The 25,699-nt window shown below is 38.5% G+C and overlaps 1 protein-coding gene across 3 annotated transcripts in view; it reads right to left on the reverse strand.

Moving 5' to 3' along the window:
• ATP8A1 (ATPase phospholipid transporting 8A1) overlaps nucleotides 1-25,380 on the reverse strand; it is a 110,338-nt gene extending 84,958 nt beyond the window's left edge. Inside the window, exons 1-7 of one of the 3 annotated variants that reach the window (XM_034064721.1) lie at nucleotides 25,329-25,380; nucleotides 15,716-15,830; nucleotides 13,884-13,983; nucleotides 11,284-11,382; nucleotides 8,516-8,561; nucleotides 4,009-4,049; nucleotides 3,051-3,124 (exon numbers count right to left, since the gene is read on the reverse strand). In XM_034064721.1, the coding sequence (XP_033920612.1) occupies nucleotides 3,051-3,124; nucleotides 4,009-4,049; nucleotides 8,516-8,561; nucleotides 11,284-11,382; nucleotides 13,884-13,983; nucleotides 15,716-15,830; nucleotides 25,329-25,377 (524 nt within the window). In that variant the 5' untranslated portion in view covers nucleotides 25,378-25,380. The remainder of the gene's footprint in view (nucleotides 1-3,050; nucleotides 3,125-4,008; nucleotides 4,050-8,515; nucleotides 8,562-11,283; nucleotides 11,383-13,883; nucleotides 13,984-15,715; nucleotides 15,831-25,328) is intronic. The other 2 variants (XM_034064720.1, XM_034064719.1) reach the window with 2 other exon arrangements.
• Between the last annotated feature and the right edge of the window lie 319 nt (nucleotides 25,381-25,699).

Below are 25,699 nucleotides of genomic sequence, written 5' to 3' on the forward strand. Positions count from 1 at the left end.
TCTAATCAGGTCAGAAAGAAAAGAGCTAGAATATTTTAATTTTTACTCAATTATATGGTTTTATTCTAAGGCACTGATTTTAAGCTGCAGAACACATTGACACTGTACAGTAAAAATAAAAAGCTGTTATGCTCATTTCTCAACTGACAAAGTTTTTAGATACTCCATACATTATCTATAAAAATAAAAGCCACAACAAAAGATTTTCCACCAACTTTTTAGAAAGTCAGATGTTAAGAACCTTTTCTATGTAGACATGCTGAAAATTACTGTGTTTTGCTTCAGCTTTGTAAATTTCTGTGCACAATGAATTAGCAAGAACCAAACAGAATCAAATCTCAGAGGTCTGTGTCCTTCCGGTGTAAAAGATTATAATTTCCTAAAATAATTAAGAGCCTCTTATTCTCCAAAAACTGCTATTGCTAGTAAAAGGAACCAAATACCATTAGTTTGAATTAAAACCAAGCCCACAAGCTTTCATTGTTATTGAAACCTAAACTGTAATTTGGGACCAATAAACACCTGGAAGACAAAAAATTGATAAGATTGTCTTCCTGGAGAATGCATGGCCGCATGGAGATGAGAAAGAGAGCACATTAGAGGTAATGTAAGTAGCACAGGCTTCTCTCCTGGAAGGAGGGCTGCAACAGGACCCTAGCAATACAGCTAAGGAAGCTGTAGCTCTAAGAAATGCCTGAACTGGGCCCAGAAAAGCAATCATGATTCAAGGAGTCTCCTTTGAAAACTGGATCCTAGAAGAAAACCTAACAGGAAAACTCAAGGTGAGTAACAGTCATAGCTGGGATGGTGTGTTCTGACAACGGCAGTAAAGAGAGCTTAAACAAAGAGGTAATGATCTTGGCCAAGTCCAGTAGCAACTCTTACTTCAATATATCAGCACTTGGGGGTGTTGGTCAATGAGACACTTAACATGAGTTGGCAGTGTGCCCTTGCAGCCCAGAAAGCCAACTGTATCCTGAGCTGCATCAAAAGGAGTGTGACCAGCAGGTCAAAGGAGGTGATCCTGCCCCTCTACTCTGCTCTCATGAGACCTCACTTGGAGTATTGTGTGCAGTTCTGGTGTCCTCAGCATAAAAAGGACATGGAACTGTTGGAACAAGTCCAGAGGAGGGCCACAAGAATGATCAGGGGACTGGAGCACCTCCCCTATGAAGACAGGCTGAGAAAGTTGGGGCTGTTCAGCCTGGAGAAGGCTGCATGGAGACCTCATAGCAGCCTTCCAGTATCTGAAGGGGGCCTACAGGGATGGTGGTGAGGGACTATTCATTAGGGACTGTAGTGATAGGACAAGGAGTAATGGGTTAAAACTACAACAGGGGAAGTTTAGATTGGATATAAGGAAGAAGTTCTTACTGTGAGGGTGGTGAGGCACATGGGTTGCCCAAGGAAGTTCTGAATGCTCTATCCCTGTGGTGTTGAAGGCCAGGTTGGACAGAGCCGTGGGTGACATGGTTTAGTATGAGGTGAGTGTTTAGGGGGGTTGGAACTAGATGATCTTAAGGTCCTTTCCAACCCTAAGTACTCTATGATTCTATGACATAGGATTCCTCTAGAGGGGGTACAAGGCTCAGAGTGATGGTTTTGCAGGCAGCTGATAATTTTCTGTGTGTAAACAACTGGAGAACACTCTGATGCAAGTGTCCTCCAAATCCAAAAGGGCACACATCAAGGCAAAGGCTCAAATTTAGGAGTTTACTCAGATTTCAAAGAAGCTGATCTGAGAGGATGTAACCTTTTCTGCCTGAAGACACTCGGATTAGCATGACATAAGGTATTATCAGGCCAACAGAACAAGTGTTCTTGCTGCATGGTGTACTGCCGAAGAAGAAGATCTTGGTGGAGAAGCACCAATAAAATTTATAAATGTTTCTGAAATTGCAGAAGTAAAGGTTTATTGAGGATACTCTATACAAAACCAGCTAAGTTATGACAAACATTAACGTTGACGACAGGCTGGAGGGAAAATTTACTGTATTATATGGCAACTATTTTACACTTGATAATAATAATAGAAGTGCTTTAGAAACCGCAAAATGAGATGCGATGGAAGATGTAATAAACAACGTACTATTCTACGCTGCAGTCTAGTCACAGAAACAGGTAAGATCCTAACCTTAATTGTATGTATGACTGGATTAATTAAGTTCAGTGGGATCATAGTGGGTTTATACCTAATTCAGAATCATACACTTGACAATAATGCTTCCATTTGTGCCAGAAAAAACATGGAAATTGCATTGTAAACATAGAGTAATAAATCAGAATGTTATTGATCATATTTAAATAATCTTCATTAAAACATTCCTTACAATATGTTGTCTATTGACCTGATCAAATAGATGTTGAAAAATGTGCATCTGCCACATAAGATGTGGTTTCTTAAATAAAGCTGTCCAAGGAAATGATGATAAACAACCTCTGATTGTCCATGTAAGAAGAATTTTTTATCAAAGCATTTCATGCTATAAATCAAGTCTTGCTTTCAGTGCTGAAATTATTCATATTATATATGTATATAAGAATTAAGCAAATATTCAGTTCGTAAAGACAGCACTAATTTGATCATACACATCTCAGAATCACTTTCTTTCCTGATTCAACTATCAAAATGGCGACTATATCTATTAAAAACCACGTCAGTTCCCTGTAATATATCCATTTTAATTTATCTATAGCACAAATTTTTTTAGGCACACACCAAAAAGCCAACCAGTTTAAATATGGCAGTTGAAGTCCAATTTTTAGAATAAGAATCCCCCTTTTTTGTATTATATTCAACAATAAAACTATATATTGTTTTTCTTCTGGGTAAACTGAATGCCAGTGTAATCTTAAAACTGTAACTGTCACAGTTTGAAGAAACACCGCCTTAAATAAGTGCCAGAATGAACAAAAGACTACACTTCAGAACAGCAGCATTTTTGTTTATTCTTTATTTCCTTGGAGCAATCACAAACAAACAAATAAATAAATAAATGCAGGGTAGAGAAACCAGCCTCTACATTGTAAGCATCAGTGGGCATCTCTACCTTGATGAGAGCAGTACAGTGTCAGCAGGTATATACTCTTTGCCTTTTATTATAACTATATCTCCAACATCTACCTGAAAGAAAACTGGGAATTGGTTAATGGTCTCAAACAAAATATGCTATCCCTTTGTTTTAAGTACAGTAAATATTTACCTGCTGAATTTGCTAGAAAGACTGTTAGAAACACACACTTAGAAAAGCCTAAAGGTCTTAGGTACTCCAGTGACTCAGAGGTCATTGAAACTCTTTGGAGATCTGTTAGGTTTTTTTAAGCAGTTTTAAACCTGACCTTCTCTATGCAGTTCTTTAATTCTGTTAGTTATTGCAAAATTGTTTATGGGAACACTGAAGCTGAGTTAAAGAAGAAACTAATCTCCCCTAAGCTCAGTTGCATCACATCTCCAAGGATACAAACCAATTTCAGCTGAACCTTGACTCCAAAATACTGTGGGTCAATTTTTATTCAAGTTTTCAGGTATGGAAACTAATGCAACTAGGGGACTAGGAAGGAATGATAGCATTTAGTCCTCTAAAGTTACCTTTAACAGTTCCTTCTTGCCCACTATGTAACAGTTTTTAAAGTTCTAAGGATTTAAGCCAAAGAAGTTTATTGAATACACAAAGTAATTTCTTATTGAAAAGAAGTTCCTGCTTTGGCACACCAAATACTACTATGGGACTGCATAATTTTGCCAAGTTAATCGTATTATTTAAGCTATTTTTCACTGAACTTAAAGTCCACCACTGAACAGCAGTTTTGCCTTACTCATATCATCAAAACTGATTTGACTTAAAAGTACATTTTAAGAGAGAAGTATTAACAAACAAAAAATAAATTACAGAAGACTACACCTTTCCCATCATACCAGTTCATTCTTACTGATGACAAACATTTGGAGAAATAAAGCAAACATTAAATATGCATTATGCTCTAACAGTCACCAATATAGACACATACCTTTTCCCAGTGGACAATCTCCCATGCACCATTTCGTAGCACTGAAAAAAACAGGAAATAAAAAAGACTCTACAACTAGAAAATTTTCTAACTGCAGTATACAGGTATGTGTTAAACTCCATATGAAAACCAAACACAGCTCATTTACACATTTTACAGCATGCCTTGTTTCTATGAATTCAGGTCAAGCATTCCAATTTTACAGAGCATGTTCTGTATATTAGTTTTTGTACCATAGAATCTTACTAAATGTCAATGACGACATTTTACAGGGTTTAAGAATCAATTAAATCTGATATAGATTGTATGATAATGTGGTGTTCTGAAAAATAAATTAGTAATTGGAATAAAAAGTGGCAAAGTGAAAAAGTTATGAAGTTATTGTGGGGGAGAAAACAACTAAATTTTTTTTCACAGTTCAAATATTGATGATGTTCATGCAAAAACGATCCATAAAAAGTCACCAGCAAGCTTCTTAGCATTCAGCTATTTATACTGTTGCTGGCATGTCAGAGGAGTTCAGGATCATTGCAGCCATCTCCTCCATAAACACACTGGGAATCCCCTAAATCAACCCATGCCATTGAAGATTTAGTATAGATTTTACCTGGCACTAGCAATTTTTATTGCAAGCATGCTCCACTACTCTAGTTTTAAGTATTACTACCATGATACAAAACCCATGCTTTGTTTTCCAGTTAATTGCCAAGACTGCTTTTCCAGAGAATATTAAAGGTGACTTTTTATGATTAGCCCTAGTTACAAAGCTAAGATTCATAGGCAAAAAGAAACTGAAATGAAAATGTATCACCATGAATCAATACCCACATAGATCCAAGAGGTTATTCTCTTTCACTGTGTCCCCCAGCTTATAAACTGTCAGGATGCTTATCTTAAGTACCTGATCAGGATCCAGTTCTTATGCAAGCACATGCTGATTTCAAAAAAGTGCATCAAAATGTGGGAATACATATAGAGTTTATATCTACATCTTCCTTGAGATTCTGTCCAGACGGAACCTTTCTTCCTGTATCTCAACAGTTTGGTGAGTCATTATCTAACCTGCTTAGTAATTCTTTGGGGTAAGATAAAATTTCTTACCCTTCCTTCCCCTGTATTTTTTAGTGCCAATATGCTCAGGGGAATGGTAAATAGAGCAGTCTCCCTTTCAGACAGTAAGCAAGATCTTTTAATGACTGTCTCACCAAACAGCTGTTCATTACACAAAATCTGTTTTGACAAACAATTGACCTTCACTGGGAAAATGACAGATCCGGAATGAGGATGGGTTGTAATAGTGTCCTTAAGGAACCCAAGAGGTCTGATAACTGTGCCACCACCTACTTCCATTCGTTTGTGCCAGCAATATTCTTTGTGGGGCCATGGTACCAACCAGATAAAATAACTGATGAGGATTAAAAATATACCTTGCTGCAATCCAGATGACTAAATCTCACAAAGAGCTATAGTAGCATAACTGCCAGTGGAGTTATGTAGATCTTATTTATAAGCTGCCAGAGATGGCCAAGGGCTTCTTATGAAGTGCTGGCTGCAGAAGCACTTGCACTGCTAAAATACACCTTAAGGCTGATTCATATGCTGCCAAGCTGTCCTAACATAGCATTGCCACTGCAAAGGGAAGGTCCTGTTCTGCCCCTACCCCGTGCAAAGTGCATGCCCCACTGCTTAATGCATGCTGCCTCTGGTGTTGGACACTTTGATGAGTCAGTTTAACCTACTAAATAGAAGGAAACTGTCAGCTTTTCATTCTGGATTTGTTTCCTGCTGGTTTAGGTGGTTAAAATCAGCTCACAAACAGATGAGTCAGACTCATGAAAATAGGAGACACCTGAAATCTCAAGAGTGTTCTAACCCTAGCTTGATCCAGTGACTTCTAAGCAAAATTAACATATACTGACATTCAATTAAATCCACTTTTTATAAGACCAAAAAAAGAAGTGGTGTTGCTATACTCCTTTTATATAACAGTTAGAGAACTTGTGCCATAAAGTCTTCTGCAGCCTGGCTTTCACATTGGTATTTCCCATTTTTAGCTGTCTCTAACTTTCAAAAGCATGCTCCATCTGCCCTACACAAGACAACTTCACCACACTGCAGAAATATACATTTCATTACATCACACTGTCTGCCAGTGTCCTGCTGTGTATGTATGCAGCCTGAGGTAATAAAAATCATCCCTAATGCAGCCTAATAAATCAAAATCCTCTGCAAAAGGTTTTTATAGTAACTGAAATTTAGAAAGTTAAGTACTTAAGGTTAATGGAGATAGAGATGGTCTTTAAGGAATAGACAGATGAAGGGAAACCCATATACAGAATCTATACATGCAACTGTCATTTCATGAACAATTTCATACGTTTAAAAGACAATGGAAGGTGGAGCTGGATATCTAATATACTAAGCGTATTTTATGTAATGTAACTTTTCAGGGTTATAGGACTGCTGAATACATGGCAAAAAAAGAAAAAGGAGTACCATACTGATTAACTTTTTAATTATTGCTTTGACAATGGACTCTATTTGACAGCACATTGAAACATTGCTTTGACAGTATGCTAAGATTGATGCTGTAGGTACATGAATCCCACATTAGCTTAAGAAAATTGTTTCTCAGTGCTAGCAACATTTATGCATCCTCATTACATTTCAACTTCCAAGATGCTCTTTTGCATGCATGAACATTCCGGAATTTTGTGAACAGTCACCAAAGAGCCTAATGAGAAGCAACCAAGGAGAAGAGGCAGGAAAGACATTAAAATAAGACTCTGAACAAGCTATAGAAAAAAAAAGGCACTCCGAGGTTCACTGCTACCTAAAACCACTGGTTGAAACTCAAAAGCTATTAACATTTGATGAAAGAATTTTAGAGGTCTAAATTAAGGTTTCCTTAACGACTTCCAATGAATTTCCTTAACGAATTCCATGGACTTGCATTTGGCTCTGCGCAGAGCTTGAGAATGACATCATGATGAAAGCAAGTGTGATCGTTGAAGTGCTATCCCTTCACGAGACTGACTATGACCATGACATTCATTAAGCACTCCCCCTGGGGGGATTTCAGGTGGGATCATTGTCGCGCAGTGTGCTGTGAGCAGTTGCAGCAATCCCCCCGGAGGGGGGCAACACCTGAACTGACTGACAAACACCCACTATCCCATTTAGGGTTAGAGAAAGGACCTCGGGTTTGTGACTCTACTTCGAGATTGAAGTTTCAGCCATGATGGACATCTTGAATGTTAGCTCTGCCCCCGTAACGAAGCGCCAGTTTATAGTATTACCCAGCACTTCGAGACCGAGACAAGTGGCACTTATGTATAGATAAGAGCTTATCTATTTCTCCAGGCCTGTTCTCTTGAGATTTCTATTCCCAGTGCTTTTGGTCAATAGATTTGTCTCATTGCCTTTTTCAGCTACATGCTCAGTAGCTTCGTAAGTTATCTTCCCCCTCCATCTTCCATCAATTTTACAGTAAACTTCAAAACTTATGTACAATTTATGTGGGCTTTAGAATTTATGTTTTTAAATCAGAGACATTTCCAGTAGTTAGCAGTGTTAAACATTTCTGATTAATTGTAGTCAATGACTGCATCCCTCCCTAAAAAAAATAGAGGTTATGTTTCTTTCTTATTTAAATAAGATTCCATGTAAGATTCTCCTCTTTGTGGTACTTTTCATACCTGCTGCAATCAAAATTCACATTATGGTTATTCCTCCTCCTGTTTATAAAGCCAGGACCAGCTCTATCAAGAGATGGCTACCTTAGAACAAGTAACATAAAAATCTGAAAAGCAGCAAAGGAGGAACTTAAGCTTGGACTTCCTACACAAGAAACACATTTAGGACATACTTCTCTCACTTTCTGAGCTAAAATAATCCTCTAAATTAATAGCTGTTCTCCATTTGAAAAAAAAATAATCACATTCCAAAGTTTTGGGTTAGGTATACTGCCTAAATATCTCATAATCCCTAATAAAACCACTATATTGATTTCATATTAAAAACCAAAACAACAACAACAATAACAACAAAAAAAAACCAAACAACCCCCCTGTATTCATCTTTATCTACAGTTTCAAAGCAACATAGATAGTTCCATTTTATAACTTACCCTTCCAATTGCAGAGTTTCGCAAAATTGAATTGTTCAAGATCTGATGGTCAAAAAACCCCAATATGATTTGTGTACTCAGCAATGCATAAATTTTTCATCACAGTCTAGGCCTAATAAATATAGTGGTGATTATGACCTTTTAACAGCTACAGCATCACCTATGTTAAATGAGTAAAGTAAGTTTCTTAGTTACCTCATAAAAATTCGGTGGGGCTAACGTGACTGCAAATTGTTATTGCCACTGTTTAGATTTAAACTTCTGAAGTAATCTGCATAAGCAATTCCCCACTCAATCACCTGTCAGCAGTTCAGTCATTTGCAAAAAAATCAAAAAACAACACCCACAATTATTAACTGGCTTAAAAAAATTTCCTACCTTGAGTTTGTTTCTTGTTCACTGCGTTATCAGCTTTATGCCTTTTCTAAATTAAAAATGCACAGTGGTTAAAGACTTCTATTGACATCATAAAGCTTTCACACTTAAAAATCACATGCAATACTCCTCTCACTCATCAATAAACTGACTTAAACATTTTAAAGATGACTATGGATTACTTGCATAATTATGAACATTAGGAAAGTCACACAAAGTTCCAGGCTAATTGCATTTTATTTAAATGTCCTCCCATGTGGGCAACTGCTATCTAAGCAAGCTTCTTATATAAAGAAGCAGTGTACTTGTGTACCATAACTTTGCCCTTTCCTGGGAGATGATTCTACCAGAGCAAAGATTGTGGAACCATTCTTAGTACTAGTGTCTCTAAGCTACAAAATGCTTAGGAGAGTACTAGCTTAAACACAGTATTTAAGGGTAATGAACTCAGTTCTTTCTGAGCAAGAACATGATTTGGAAAATTAACTAGAATTAACTGTTTTAGGTAAGCTTTTTTAAATAGAGCTGCATAATTCATGCCTTTGAAATACAAAGAAAAATCAGAAGCAACCTTGCAAATTGAAGAAAAGTAAGTCAAGCTACTCAACAGACTTATTTCAAATAAAATGCTGGTATGACTGAGCTATCAGCTCTTAAAAGGCCACCTTATGACTTTGTAAAGACTAACTTAAGGTATTACTTTTTACAAGATTTTCACAGATAATCAGCAGATTCATCTTGCAAAAAGATGGCTGATTTTACATATAAATAACCTCTGATCAATGGGAAGACACAATAACTTGATCAAAGCAGATGTTTCTTGGCCCATGAGGAGAGTCTCCTCCAGGTTAAAACAGGTTAATGTTTAATGTCGGTTTCTTTCTGAGCTATGGTGGATGAAAATAATTGGAAACAGCTGATAATCTAGCACTGCATGTCACAAATTTTGCTAGCACTTCTGAAGCATATATGGAAAACACATTCTGTTCATGAATAATGTCTTCTGCATATTGGGATTTCGTTCCAGAAAAAGAAGCATTTGGTTCCTAAGCCAAAAATGTTATTTTGTTAAGTATATTTATTGATATCAACATGTAAAGTTCCCATCCAAAAGCCAGTTAATCTTGCTTTAATATAAGAAGATAATCTTGGGTATCCCTCTGTGTAAAGAAACTAAGACATAACAAAATTAAAGGCTGAGGGAAAACACACTCAATATTTTACTATGCAAGTGGTCAGATTTCACAGGAAAAGAAGTGCAGGTGTCAGTCAAATATTCCTGCATGATATAACCAGCAGGCAACATTAAATTTCATACCTGTTTAACTACAAAACCAAAGCAAATAATTTTTATTTGGACTAGAGTCCGAAAAACTCAGCTGTGTGATAAATTCGTGAAGTTACATCACATATATATATATATATATATATGTATATACACAAACACGTGCACACACAGAGCCCTTAAACTAGCACCTAAATTCTCCCAGTCAGCTCCTTCATCTCTTTCTTTCCCAATTAAGTGCAGCAGGAATCACCTACATGCTGAAACAATGTAAACTTAACAGAAAGTAAAACAGTATTTGAAATTACTTTAGGTATCTCAGTAGTCTTTGATAATGAGAAATTTATTGTTTTAGCTGACACATGCAAAAAACACTAAACCTCTTCCCTGTCTTCCGTCCCACGCCAAACTCCACACTTCCAAGTTGCAAAGAGCAAATGGTAGAAACAAATGGCAGAAAAGTGGATGAGGTAATTTTTAAAAAGGACACTTTGTGCAGTTAGCAGCAGCCTCAGTTTTATATTTGCCTAGACACTGACAGATGGTGCAAGTCTAAGCATTAACAGCAGAATGGTTAAAAATATCTGAAAGAACATGAATTGATTTTATATCTTTTTAAAAAGTGATTCTGTTTACATAAAGAGAAAGCAACAAAGGCACTTAAGGAGAAGCTGGCTATTGGGCAGCAAATACTACAGATGCAACACAGAATAAAAACATTTATTGGAAACACTGTTTCCTCTTGCAGGACCACTCAACTCTGCAGCCCAGGAGTTCACACAACCATCAGGGACAAGGTATCTTGCCTGCCACACATTCACAGAGGTAACTGAGAAGACTGATATCACTGTATCAGCAAGAAGGCAGCATGTAACCAGCGGCCCTCCATTTCAGAGCTTATTGGGGCTCACTGCTCTTCTCTTACTCATGTTTCTGCACCTACATTGTAATTCTGCTCAATCACAATAAATATGATGCTCCCAGGAGCAGGGAAAGACTTCTACTACTTACAACCCTTTACAATAATCAAGAGAACAGTGCAGGGATCAAAAAAAAAAAAGTATTTAAAGGTTATTTGGTTTTAATGTAAGACTCCACCCAAGATGAATTCAGTAGCTTCCAATCTTCTTTTAGCAGAGCCATTGTTGAGAAAACTGGCAATAGTCTGGTCTTGACTGGGTTCTGTGGAGCCTTTCCAGTTCACACTTTGAAAATATTATTCATTACTGAGAATTGTTGACTAGAAACAATCTATATAATAAACATAACAGTCTCTGTTTTGCCATGTTATTGTCACATGTACATATAGTTAACACACTTTCAAATTGTAATACCATGTTCTAAAGGTTTCATCTCAAGTAGCTTCAGAAGCTTGCAAAAGCATCTGTAATGCAAGAATGGCTCAATATCAAATTATTCAACAAAATTTTTGTAATCTATGAAAAATCTGAAAGCTATTTTCAAAATATTGGAATTAAATACTTACAATATCCTCTATTATCTCCTTCACTGCAGCTACAGCTAAAATAAATAAGAGAGGGACCAATGTTGTGTAACGGCCTGTTGGTGACACATCCGGTATTTGCTATTTAAAAAAAAAAAAACAAAAAAGAGAAAATTTGTTTGCATTGCTGGTTGAAAATGTATTTCTAACACAAGAATCAGTACTTTATGTGCAAATACAGACAAGGCAACTGGATTCACTTTTTACACATGGTCCTGATTATTTCCAAGAGAGGGTTATTGTCTTCAATTCAAAAGCGCTGATACAATAGAACAACATTCGCATTTTAAATAGCATAGTATTCAGCAGTTGCTTTCAGAGGTTTTGGTGGTTGCAGAATATTCATCTTCCTCTTCTGTATTTCAAATCAAATTAAAATATATATTTATAAAACAAAATTAATGTTTTCAGTTTAGATTTTTGTTAGAATGGACACAAGTATGAGGTAGTTTTACTTCCTTACAGTTTTAATCTCTAAAATATATTTTGTATCATACTAGTTATTAATTGACAAAGAGCTGCTTTCTGTCAGATTGTTGTAAGAAACCCATTTTTGCTAAGAAGGTATTGGCATAGATGATGCAAGTGAATGTGTATGTAAATGCTGAGAAAATGCAGCTACTTATGTGACACACATGGATGCTTATCCATAATTATACTGACTAGAGTTCTTAAATGGCAACATTGCTAGGTGAGAGGACTGCTGCCTTAAAAGATTTATAATAGGAAATGCATCCAATCTGACTACAGTAAGACCTTTGGAAGCAGAGTATGCTAATAAGTGGTGCCTCAATGTGGTTAGAAGACATCCTCATAAAACGTTCTGAAAAACATCCAGTGTTATTTATGATTTATATAAATTTTTTTTGCTACCACCACACTATGCTTCTGAAAGAGAAGAGGATATTATGAGTACATAAACATCTCTATTTTCCAGGTTACTCTAGACTGCGTTTTTCAAGAAATTAAATGGAAAAAAGGCAGAAAGTTATTGTTAGGCAAATGTCTGTGTGTTGCCTACTAGGGAAAGGGACATATCACTTCTTCAGCTATTCCTACCCTTTTATTCCTCTACATGTATGCCCGAATTCCCCCATTCCAATTACACATTATTTTCTAATACGAAAGTGAAAGGGGCATCTGGCTTGGACCCTCGTTCCATTGCATCGTTCCTTACTCTGGTTCAGTCTCACTGATAACCTGACAGATGGTGGGCTTGTAAATCCTAACATTCCACTTCCTCCACCCCAAGTACCTACCTGCCAGCCTTTCACCCAATCATGCCAAGCCTCAAACAGCTTCTGAAACCTGACATTCCAAGTCATGAGCTTGATGTGCACAGTGCCACCACAAGAAACACTGCTGAACCACTGGATTAGCCTGAGATGTCCCATGTGGTGAAAAGAATGTTTAAAAGCCACAGATTTGCAGGCAGACAACCTAGTGAAACTACAAACTTCAGATTTTTTTTTCCTGTGGAAAACAGTATGTTATCTGTGCAGATATATCCCAAGCAACTGCTCCGAGCACTTACAGTAGGAACGAAGAAACCTAAGTACAGCGGAATCAACTTTTACTTACTAAAACATCTGAAGTGAGGGAAGAAAAAGGACACAGGGCAGTACATATGCCATTGTATTAGTAATTTTTGTTTGGTATGTCAATTCCTAACACAAGGATCTCCACAAGTGAAAGATCAGCACATTCTTAAAAATGCACTATAAACTGTGCAGAAAATGTATTTTAATCAAATATGATTGTAATACAGAACTAGCCAATGGTAATTATCACTGCATCTGCCCACAGTTCAATCAATTACTGCATTCACAGAATAGCACAACCCACCCCAATCTGCTTTATCAACCTCAACTACTGCAAAATGAAAAACTGATAGATCTGCAAAAGTTATGTACTACTTCAAAAAGGTTTCAGTAAGCTGGATCAGGGATGGCCCTTTTTTACAAACATGTTAGCTACAATGAATGTACAGAAAAAGACTGTGTGCTTTCTTCCTAAAGAGCACAGCTAATGATCTGGCATATGGGAAGTAGCTGCTATAGTACTGGATTCCACTGCTGTTTTCTTCATGTAGGCTCAACTTCAATCCTTATCAGCTTCACTCTATGAATAAATATTCACTTCTCCTTAGCTGCAACTCCTGCCCCTCAAAACAGACTAAAGGATTAAAGTTCATTAAGTTCAGTTTTTTAGGGGGTACCTTCTTTTATGAGAGCTGCCAAGCAGAGGTAACATTTTTTTTCTGTGTATGCAAGGTATTATTAAATGGAATTTTCCTGTCACAACAGTCTTTTTCACCTAAAAGTATTTAAGCTATACATAACCTGTTTTACAGGAAAAAAAACTGTGTGTGTTTTGTTATCTCCAAGAAGCAAAAAAGCACCACAAACCTAAACATTCATTAAAGGTACTTCTGCACAATACAGCATAAAACACAGAATACTGATGCTAACTAGCTCAGAAAAAACGGTACACCAACCTCAGTATCTCTGCAAAAACATTGTCTATGGTGTAAATACTCCCTTAACAAGTTTAAAACATAAGTATCTAATTGTTTATCTTACCTGTAGCAATGCAATAAAAAGAAAAAATGCATTAGCAGCTCTTCTGAACTGGGAATAAAGGAACCTTGGCAGGAATGTGATTATGTTGTACTTTGCAGTGCTAAAAGAAAGAGAAAAAACCCACTCTGTTATTACACTATGAAAAAATCTCCAAGTTTATGCTCTCCCTCTCAGTTAGGCAAACTTTCAAATAAAACTATCTATCTCTTGTGATTTCTGTGCTACCAAGCAGATTTATTTTGGCTAAAACTGAAAGACTTCTGCAGAGATGGTCCTGCAGGCATCCATGACATGTCTAACACAGAGAACTGCCTGCCACCCACAGCTTCCACGTTGAGGTAAGAAGTTCCCTCATCACCTCTGCCTGCTCTGTGGAAAGCAGTTGAGCTCTGCTGCCATGCAGTTAAAGGCAATGAGGAGAAGAAAAAAATAAAGAGAAAGTAGTGGGCAAGCAGTTACACCAACACCAGGGAGCAGGTAGGGCAGGCTCTTGAGCCCAGACAAGTACCCTGCCCTGGAAGCCATGGAATACACTGGACAGGTAACTCTGCACAATGCCTCCAGTTCAGACAAAATTCATGAGGAAAAAGGTATAACAAGCATAATGAGGAGGGTGCTAAATCAGGTCTGAGGAGCTGTGGAGCTTCCATGCTGGGTAAGAGTTTACATGACTCAAGGCAAAATAACCAACACCAGGATCAACTGAATTGAAACATTGTTTAAGAAATAATTAAAATTATAAAAATCTGTTAAAAGATAAAAACCTTCACTGAATGGAAAGTTCTTTTTTTTTAATTTTTAAACTGCAAAATATTTGATATTAAGTGTAGTTTTGCTAGTTTGAAAGAACAGAATACAGTTTATCCCAGCATAATAATCTCTGCTAAGCCATCACCACAAAATGTTTGAGTTCCCAGCTCTCTGTCAGCCCTACATTTGTTTAAGAACAGACCACTACCACCTAAGGTCCTAAACCAATAATAGTGAAAATAATCATGCCAGAAACTTACAAGCAAAAGACTTGTAAGAATATTTTAACCCCTTTTTAAGTTAGTAATATTTTCTTTGACTTTGCATAGAACAGTCAATTTAAAGGGGGGCATGAATGTATTCTGCCGAAAAGCTCAAAACTGTCAAGAAACAAAGCAAAAAAGTGAAAAAGTTTTGCACACAAACAAAAAGCATTATAAGGTTTCTCAAGTCCATGGAAAAGCCCCATTATTTTTAATGTGTATAAAATTTCTGCATACTATCAAAGGTACCTCCAGAAAATACATGTACTTAGGACAGAGGTATCCTTCCCACTTATTTGAATTTCAACAACAGAACTGAGGGCATTACTAGATTTAAACATGTTACTTATGAGTATTCAGTACACAACTTAAAATTCAACAAAAGAAAAAAAAAAACCACCCCACCTCAACATAAACTATCAGCAGAGTCCTAAAGCCTGAACTTGAAATTCAAACCCAGTTTTATTGTAACTAGCTGACTGAAAAAGACAAGAGTTTCCAAAGCACAAACCATGCCATGCTCAAGTGAAGTACATCTGCATTGGCATCCAGTTACCAGAAATACATTCAAAGATGAACTCAGCTGAAAGCTGAAGGAGAAATCCATACTCTAGGGACAAGCTGACAGTGCAGCTGTAAAGCATCCGTACCTTCTTCACCCTGTTCTTAAGAATTTGGAAGGTCGGGTTTGCAAATGCAACAGTTCCACAGCTCTCATTTCACTTCATTCCCCCTTCCAGAGTCCAAGACTTCATTTTTGTTACACAACGTGCAATGTTATGAAATGAAGTATGTACTAACAAAACCACTAGTTAATACCTGACATGATTATTGCAGAATTTGGTTAGCTGGGGCTGATTGATGAATATAGTTCTCAGTTCCTCTTGATCAGCCAGAGAAGTTTTCTCTGAAACATCATCTGTCTTCTCATAGCCTGTAAAAACATAGCATGATTTTCCACATAAATAGATTTGTATATGCACATACACAAGACTCAAGGCACTTCATGACAAAAAAGGACATCCATAGTGAATGTGAACTCAATGCATTAGCATTTATCACAACTAATAACCCATTAAAAAAAACAAACAAAAATTATATAGTCAAGGCGCTTTGTAAAATTCACTGATCAGATCAGATCCCATGGACTTCTGTACTCCCAGGTTAATTGTTCCCTAACCTGATCTTCCTCCACCAAGGTACACCCTTCTTGCTTCATCGTTTAAAACTGGTATAAGCAACCTGTGGTTCCTGAAGGCTAATCTTATCAGTAGACACTAAAGTGGATAAGGCACTATGTACCACATCCTTTCCTGTGGCCTTTGCCTCCAGGTTGCCTGCTCTACTCAGCAGGCAGGTCCACATGTTCCAGAGTTACGTTCTTCCTACCATTACATCTGAAGGAGAATAAGAAGGGCTTGTACAGGCCCCTCACCAAATTAAATGCCAGGCAGGCTTTGGCTTTGTCAGACAAGTCCATCCCTCTGTACTCTTCTCTAGCCACCTATCCTTGCTTTTTACTTTCTTATGTTCCCCTTTTACGCTTGAGTTTCATCAGGGGCTCCCTGCTCACTGGTGCAGTCCCATTGCCACCTTGGCTTGATTTCCTCCTCATTGTGATGGACCAGTCTTGTGTTGGAAGGACACATCCTTGGAAACCAAGACCACTAATCATTTGTTGGTTAATGGGATACCTTTCCTTCATCTGCTATAAATTTTCTGCATGACACTAGCTGTATTATTCCTGGAGAAGCAACATCAGTATATTCTTCATTTTGTGTGTACTCAACTTGAAATGGTATTATTAGACTTATAGATATTCTCAGCACCTGCCTTCACCAGCAAGTGAAACCTGCACTTGGTGTACATTATTCTACAAACTATAAGGAACCTTGCACTAATCTGCATCAGTAAAAGGGGATACCAATGTATTGTTTTCTCCAAATGCAATTGGATACATGAGAATGTATATACATGTCAAGGATAACTAAAACTGCAGATGAAAACTTTAAGCTTATTTCTAGCATTTTTTATACTTACAAAGAGGTTATGCAAAATCCAAGTCATCCTCCAGACCACTGGCTTTCTACATAGCCTCTTATCCATTATACCCAAAACATACATTTTAGACACAACCTTGCAAGGTCAAGTCTCCACACATTGTGAAAGACTCAGCAGAAATTTGTGATTTCATGCCATTTGCCATTCAGAATTCACAGATTCTATTATGATGCAGGACATCCCTCTACTACATTCATCTACTGCCATGTCACTTATTTCTTTCCTTCCAAATCCCCCAATGTAAGGCACACATTCAACACCCTTTTATTTAAATTTCGGTATGTATTTCAAGGAGTTTGGAAGTTTCAGAGGAAGGGCAGCCAGTTTAACAGACTGGGCCCACCTCAACCACCATACAATCATCACACAACTAGCTATGTATGACCTCCAGCACATAATTCCATAAACATATATCCCTATAACAGAACTGTATAAAGGTACATCTTTAAGAAGATTAGGTTTCAGTCAAGCTGCAGGTGCACAATCAGTCACACCTTTATACCTGACTGAGCCCAAATCCATCACATGGCAAATGCATCTTCATTCCAGGTAAAGGACATTTACTGTCCAGTTGCTCAATAAAGAAGTGAAAACAAAACATGGCTTTTGTGAGAGCACACGGGTAGAAAAGTTGGAAATTATTGTGTCAAAACACCAACCTAGCCTATTTTACACATCTGTGGAATGTACTAGTTTAAAGCATTCATCTAAATTAAAACTTATGGCAGAATAAGACTTGAATACTGTGATAGAGCTAAAGCAAATGTCAGGCATTAAACACTATATATTACCTGTTTGTTAGACTGATAAACTATAGATACTTATTTCGATGTATCAATATTCCAGCATTCATTTGTTCTCCTCTAATGAAAAAGACAGCAAAAAAGTGCTGAGGAGCTTTATAAATGTTCATTGTCTCACTTCTTACTACCCTGAATTCTCTTAATTTACACACAAAAAAACCCCCAAAACAGAAAACCAACAAAAACCCCCAAAGAAACAAAAACACAAACAAAAATACTAAACAAACAAAAAACCACCAAACAACATTGATCTTATGAGTTAAGTTCCGTAGTCTTCTATACTCCACAGCTTCAGTAAAACCAGCTCTCCTGCTCTAGAAGCATTATACTACTACTCTGAAAGCTTTAAAGGTTACACATCACCTCCCTGTGTAAACTTTAGAATACATTCACTGGAGTACGCAGACTTGGCTGATACACAAAGTTCAGTATCAAGGAGATACAATTTTTCTTTCATTTGTGTGTTTGTCTATATGTGTATACACATACACAAAAATATCTAAAAACTTATGCATTTTGTCTCAAACCTGACCTTTAAGAGGTACCTTTCTACGAAATTTTAAAAACCCCAAACTATAAGATAGAGCTTAACTGCTGACTAACAAGAAAAGGTCTCACACATCAGTGCAAGAAGTCTACACAAAAATTCAGCACTTTGCAAAAAAGAAGCTACAAACTGCTATATTTCTTTCTCTGGAAGTGAGGATCCACTAGCACCAAACCAATTTGTATGAACTCAGCCTTCTAATGAAATAAGCAGAAGCTGGTCTGCTGGAAGAATCTCATCTACAAGTAACCACAGTAACAAATAAAAGCATACCCATGCTTAAGAATGGAAGGGAAATCATCTCTTGATCTAGTAGCTACATTTTGGATAAAGATGTGTTGGAAAAGGATGCATTTAACACACAACAAGAGTTAAAAAGAGTTGTTTGCTTCTGTAATGCATTACAAGGTTCCAAGATAGCAGAAGAATGTTGACTCAGACATTCAGAAAGCTGTCAAAGAAAAAAAATATACCTGAATTACAGAATCCAGACAGGAAGAATAAAAATCCCTCAACACATGCACAAACGATAGCAAAGAATCAGCTGTTACAAAATGCTTGTTAGGAGAAAGTCAGTGTGAAGAATAAAAGTAAGAACATAAGATGGAGACATCATTCTATTTTTTTTTTTTAAGTGTAGTTATTGCTGTGTAACAGGTATTAAACTGATGTCCACCTAAGCTGCTTTGTGTTCGTTCACTGCACTAAGCATTTTTCCAGGGCTTAAAATTAAAAGCAGCATCACTCTTCTTGGCCTAAAGGCCACAGTTTAAGGTTACAAAAAATTATTAAGCATCTCTTAATAATAATTTTGAAGTCTCACATCTAGCAAACAGCAGTTACCACATTTCAGACAGGAACTGTGATGCTGTATTAGTAAGACCTCCCATTCAGAATGAAGAACAAGTATATTTTGTGATCTTGTGAGACTCACTTGGAGTACTGTGTGCAGTTCTGGTGTTCTCAACATAAAAAGGACATGGAATTGTTGGAACAGTCCAGAGGAGGGCCACGACATCCAGACTGGAGCACCTCCCATATGAAGACAGGCTGAGAAAGCTGGGGCTGTTCAGCCTGGAGATGAGAAGGCTGCATGGAGACCTCATAGCAGCCTTCCAGTATCTGAAGAGGGGCTATAGGGATGTTGGGGATGGGATTATTCATTAGGGGCTGTAGTGATAGGACAAGGAGTAATGGGTTAAAACTACAACAGGGGAAATTTAGATTGGATATAAGGAAGAAGTTCTTTACTGTGAGGGTGGTGAGGCACTGGAATGGGTTGCTAGGGAAGCTGTGAATGCTCCATCCCTGGTGGTGTTCAAGGCCAGGTTTGACAGAGACCTGAGCGACACGGTTTAGTGTGAGGTGTCCCTGCCCATGGCAGGGGGGTTGGAACTAGATGATTTTAATGTCTTTTCCAACCCTACCTATTCTATGATTCTATTATATGAAGCTGTGGCTTGCAACACTGCCTATATTTAGTCATAGCTGAGCTAATATTTAACCACAACTGAATTAGCAAGCAGATTCTATGACATACATTCATACATGCCCCCACTGATGGAAAAGCATCTGACTTGAAAACAGTCGTAAGTCAGCACTTTAAATAGAATAATAAGAGATGTTAACACATCACACTAAAAATTTATTATGCAGAAATGGCAAATTTCAAACCTGATTTCCTCTTAACATTCAGAATCCCACTTTCTAATAATATAGTTTGATTATTTTATAATTTTGTTGCTACAGGGCTAAACCCAACTGAAAATATGCTTCAGGATCAGAGGAATGCAATTATTACTCTCATCAGAAAGTTCACTTGCAAAGCTGTTCCATAAACAAGAAATCACTGTACCTAGTATTTTGTTCTGCACTCTGCAAGTTATTCGCTAATGGAATACAGAATCTTATCCATTGTTCTTATCCATAAGATACAAGATAGGAACAAAACATCTCAAATTTCATTCAAAGTCAATAACTGAGATTTTGATTCAGGATTTCTTTCAATCTGTTCAAAATTAAAGAATTTAAATAAATTTTACACAAGAGTGGGAAAAGTCAAGAAAATATTGAAAACAGAATTGCTGTCAATTCTGAGAATATGGAGACTAGGTAGTTACTTCCCAGGGTACAAACTGTACCTGAAAAAACGTGTTTTGCACAGAATACATATTTTCAGTTTTGCCAGTAAAAATAACTTTCAACAATAACAAAGCCCGAATAAATAAGCAGCCAATGAAACAAACAAAGCTCCCAAGTAATCAACTTGAGCTTTGTTAACAAGAGAACCCACCAAAGACTGTATTTTCCTTCTAGTAAATTTCCAAGAAGCAGCTTTGTTCCACCACATAGTATTTGCAGAGACTGTTCCTATACCAGTTTTGATTAAAAAGTAACAACAATAAATTCTAAAGAGTAAAAATTATCCAAATATTTTCCATATATCCAACTTTTCCTTTAGGTAGGGTAGTTTAACAGCTCCAAAAAAAAGAGACTGCTTCCTCAAAGCAGTCTCACTTTCACGATAAAAAATGGATAAAGATACATACTGATAAACTGCAATTTGGAAAGAAACGGAAGGAAATAAACCACTCAAGTCAGAATTATTTTGATTCACTTCCCTTAATAATTATTATTTTTTTTTTAATTCTTAAAGCACAGCATTCAAAAGCTTTAAAAGTTGGTGCTGTAGCCAACATCCTCTTACATGAGTAAGTGTTGTGGTTTAACCTGACGGGCAGCTAGCCACCACACAACCATTTGCTCACTTCCCATCTCTGCCCCCAGGTGTGATGGGGGAGAGAATTGGATAAGAGGTGGAACTTGTGGGTTGACATAAAGACAGTTTAGCAGGGCAGGAAAATGAAGGAAAAATAATAATAACAAAATAAAAGACTATACAGAACAAATGATGCACAATACAATTGCTCACCACCCACTAACCAATGCCCAGCCACCCCCCAGTCAACTCCCCCCAGTTTTGTTGCTCAGCTTCTTGTGTACCTCTAGCCTACTTGCTGGCGTAGCAGTATGAGAAGTGGAAAAGTCCTTGACTCCATTCCAGCAGCGCTCAGCAACAACTAAAGCATCGGTGTGTTATCAACATTATTCTCATCCTAAATCGAAAACACTGACTTGCACCAGCTACTAGGAAGAAAATTAACTCCATCCCAGCCAAAACCAGACTTGTAAGTCGTCTAGCTCATATTCCTGAAGAATGCAGCACAGTTTGAAGAAGGTATCAGTATGAAAAGAAGGTACCTTTAGAGTTATTTGTTGCAATGCTGTTAATGACCTTCAATGACAGAACATGCACTGGGAACCTGACCAATCAGTCTGTTCTGAGGAGTCAGAGCACAAAAGGGAACTGGAATGACCTGCTTGAACTTGCTGGTACTGCTGAGATGGCCAAGCTTGCGCTAGAACTAGACCACGTGTTTTTCCCATTGTGAACCACTGTAAGTCTGCAAAACAGACTTGGCAGAATAAAAACAGTCACAAATGACTGTGAGCATTACATCTGGTAAAATGCTACATAATTCTACAATCCATGAGTAGAAACACCAAAGGATATATTAGGCATTACAAAAACATGATCTGCCAAAGACTATTTGATGACTGCTACAGAATTTTAAAACTCTCCCTCTTCATGTGAAAGTCATCTCATCTTGCACAAGTTCAGCTTCACCTACTCTTCATATAGGCATTTACCACCACTAATATTAAGAACAAGTTACTGTCTACTTTTGTTGGTAGTCAGCACCGGAGCACCCTGAAATCTCTATCCTTTCTTGATGAGCTAATAGAGTTAACTCCATCAACGCATGGAAGAAAACCATTAATGCTTCAATCCTCAGACAACACTGTAAGAACTACCACAATTCCACTCTCCTAAGCTCTCTCAAAAGAAATTAAATGCTTTGAATAATTCTACTTTATATTATTTAATAGACGCATATATCAACTGTGCAGCTATATATAGCTAAAATAACCATAGTTAATTACTGTATTTAATAAAGCTAGATGTCAGCTACACCACTCAAAGATTCCCCATGTGTTTTGTAACTGCAGAATACATGACACCAATCCAAGTACCACAGCATTAAGTTTCTGAAGCCCAGGTATAGTTCTAAATTAAAGTTACTGGTTGTTAAAAAGCATGTAGTAATATCCTAATTTTGTTTAGGAGGGCCACATCTTCCACACCTTGAGCCAGACTTTATTGATACACATACCACTTCAGAACTGTGGCATTTCCAAAGCTTATGATGAACTGCAGGGTGTTCTTTGCAACAGGGGTAGTAGGCACAAAAAGATCTATTAAAAACAGGTTGTAAGTGTTTCTGGTTATCTTTCATTTGCCATGAAGAGCACAAGAACCTGAACATGTTGCCTTACAGATGTTAAAACACATACAATTTTTATTTTGTAAAAATTTACTAACTTTAGCATCGATTCTGTGCAACTGTCAAACAATTCTTGGGAATGCTATATGTGTGCATAATTTTGACAGTTCTGACTTGGTTTATTTCATCTGAGCACAACAGCTGATCTTCTTTAATAACAGTATTACTACCTCTTCACAGAGAGCTTAGTTCAGAGATGATGTCAAGACAGTCCAGCCTGATAAGGTACCTCATGATCCATGGAAAAGGTCTATGAAGCAGAAAATAGATACTACAGTGACAGGAGAGAAAAAAAGGAGGTTTTAATTCCAAAGACAGATTACAAAAACTCTAGATTAAGGGAAGTAATATTAAGCTTGTCTATCAGATCCCCACAAGTCTTAAAGTAATCAAAGGAATGGGTCCATGCTGTAACAGCATTCATGGAAGTTGCTGTTTGTGATTACAGTATTACCAGTAACTTCCAAAGAACATAGAGGGACCATGCCAGTAACAACTCTGCACTGCAGGTCCAGCTTCAGTGGAGGTCTCTGAAGGCAGCTTTATCATCATGTTGCACGGTGCTTATTACATGCTTATCAAAGAGACTTGTGTGATGGGCAGAGCTAGGGTTTAAGAGTCCCTTTATGTCACTGTTAGATGCTAGGGATGAGACCCACACTGCAGAACTCTGGAGCTCTCTTTTTTTAGAAAGTAGCAACACTTACTATAAAGAACTGTTTAGAAACACCAGCCATACAGTCCAAATGTGTGGACTAACTAGACTTGGAAGCCATTTACGTCAAAAAGAAAAAAGGAAGAGGCTCATCAACATTGGCTTCACTGTGAATGAATTGAGCATAAATAGATGTAACTGAATATGAATAAAACCAACTAGTGTAACATTAAGATTAAGAAAATGGTAAGTTTCTAAATGATCTTTCTTTGAGTAGTATAGTGTGAGTCAATAACTCCACTGCTATGATGAAAAATAATAATGTCATTTTCCAAAAGTTAAGTTTCTTAAAATGTTTCATATCTACTTTCAGTCTTAAAGTATTTTTGAGAAGCCTCTTAAACCCTGTATTCAACTGTTTTACCGACATCCAGCCTTGAACACTATTCAAATAAGACAGACTTCTCCCCACCCCCCAGCTTTTACTGCATCTCCAGATCTCAGATAGATGCTTACCTTTAGGAAACATCACATTTGTTAATTTAATAATCATCAAGATTCTTTTAATTAGACCACTTTAAAGAGAGCATCAATGGTCCCAATTTATTTGTGCTAAGCTTGCAATGATACCCAACTGTCTGGAATAAGAATTACTGGAAACGAACTGAAAATAAGCTCTGAAAATCTGGACATTTAACTAGCTCCATCATACGTATATACATCACTGTGGGTGGAGCAGCACAGCTGCTTTGGTTGTAAATGCATTGCAAAAGTGTTCCTAGAAGGATGTATCTTCTCTTCTAAGAAAGATACATTCTTCTATTTCTTGGCCAGCTAACATTACCTAGGTAGAGCCAGACCTCCTACAAACCTTCGAAGGCTTACAGAAAAGAACCTCAAGATAACAGCCTACTTCCAACCTATGTTTCTTCATGCTCTTCCTAGAACAAATAAATAAATAAATGTCCTTTGTTTGGAAGAAGGAAGAAAGGTACAAGGAGAAAGTTTCTACCTCCCTGTATAGCTAAACAAAGCCAGAAAATAATCAACCTGATGTAATGGTTTCAAGTACCAAAACTTTCAGAAAAAGGGATAAAACCTGCCTACCTGCCTCAGGAAGTATGCGTCACCACAGTGACACTGCCATTGCTGCCTACAGCCCCTGAAAATCATAACCTGCCCCAACAGACTACTGCTCTGCTATCACGGACTTCAGCTTTTACTTTCACATGCAATGCATTTTATTTTAGTACCATTTCACTGCCGTGATTCTTTCACTAGGCAACCCTTGACACACTGCTAGCAGAACGCTTAAGCAATCCTAAACCCTTAGGTTAGTATAAAAGAGCAGCAAGGTCTGACGCCTTCAGGCACGCTCCCTGTACCAGAAACGCTTATTTCTGATGATCGGCGTGCACTTACACATTACATATAAAAGAGATGTGTCAGCTTATTCCTAGGACGAATATCTCTGGACAGATACACCCGGTCACGAGCCACTGCCGCCTCCCGCCTCGCCGCTTGGGGCCGGCGGGCCGTGTAGCCAGACACACCGGTAGGAAGAAAACAACGGCTCGCGCCCTAATGCTGCCACCGCTGACGCGCAAACCGCTGCCCAGAGACTCGCCACCCAGCAGACAACGGCAGCCATGCACACACGACCGCCGAAGAACCACCAGCACCACCACCGCTCACTCCCCACCGGTGGGGTCGATGCCCGGCCGCGGCAAGCACCCGCCACCTTAGCCCCGCAGGAGGGGTCATAGCACGACCGGAGGCCGCTGTGTGGGGCGGGCGGAGTTGCAGCACTTGGCTCCGCAGCCTCGCCTTCCCGCCATCCCCTCCCGGCCAGACGGCAGAGACCTCGCCGCTGCTCCGCGCCGGAGGGCAGCGGAGCGCCGGGCGGGCTCCTCCGTGCCTCCCCGCTGGCGGGGAGCGGCAGGCACCAGGCAGCACTTACCCTCTGCGCGGGAGCGGATCTCGGACACTGTTTTCTGCACCGCCGGCATCGCCGCCGAGCGCGGGTTGTGGCGCGCCCGCCCGCACCCCCTGCACCTGCCGCACGCAGGAGCGTGCCCCGCGCCGCGGCGAGGCCCGGGACGAAGGCGGCAGGTCTCGGCAGCGGCGTCTCCTCCAGCAGCGAGAGGCGGTAGATCCGCACCCCAGCTGCGCCTCCCTCCGCTGGCGGCGCCGCTCCTCAGTGACAGCTGCGGCGCCAGCGCTGCGCGCCAGCCTGCCCCCTCCGGAACCTACCAACTCCGCCCCCCACCGCCTCCTCATCCCGCGGCGTCCCGCCACCATCGCTCGTCCACACTGGCTCAGCCTTGTGGG

The sequence above is a fragment of the Melopsittacus undulatus genome, chromosome 7 (genome assembly GCF_012275295.1).
Source record: "Melopsittacus undulatus isolate bMelUnd1 chromosome 7, bMelUnd1.mat.Z, whole genome shotgun sequence".
NCBI classification, from domain to species: Eukaryota; Metazoa; Chordata; class Aves; order Psittaciformes; family Psittaculidae; genus Melopsittacus; species Melopsittacus undulatus.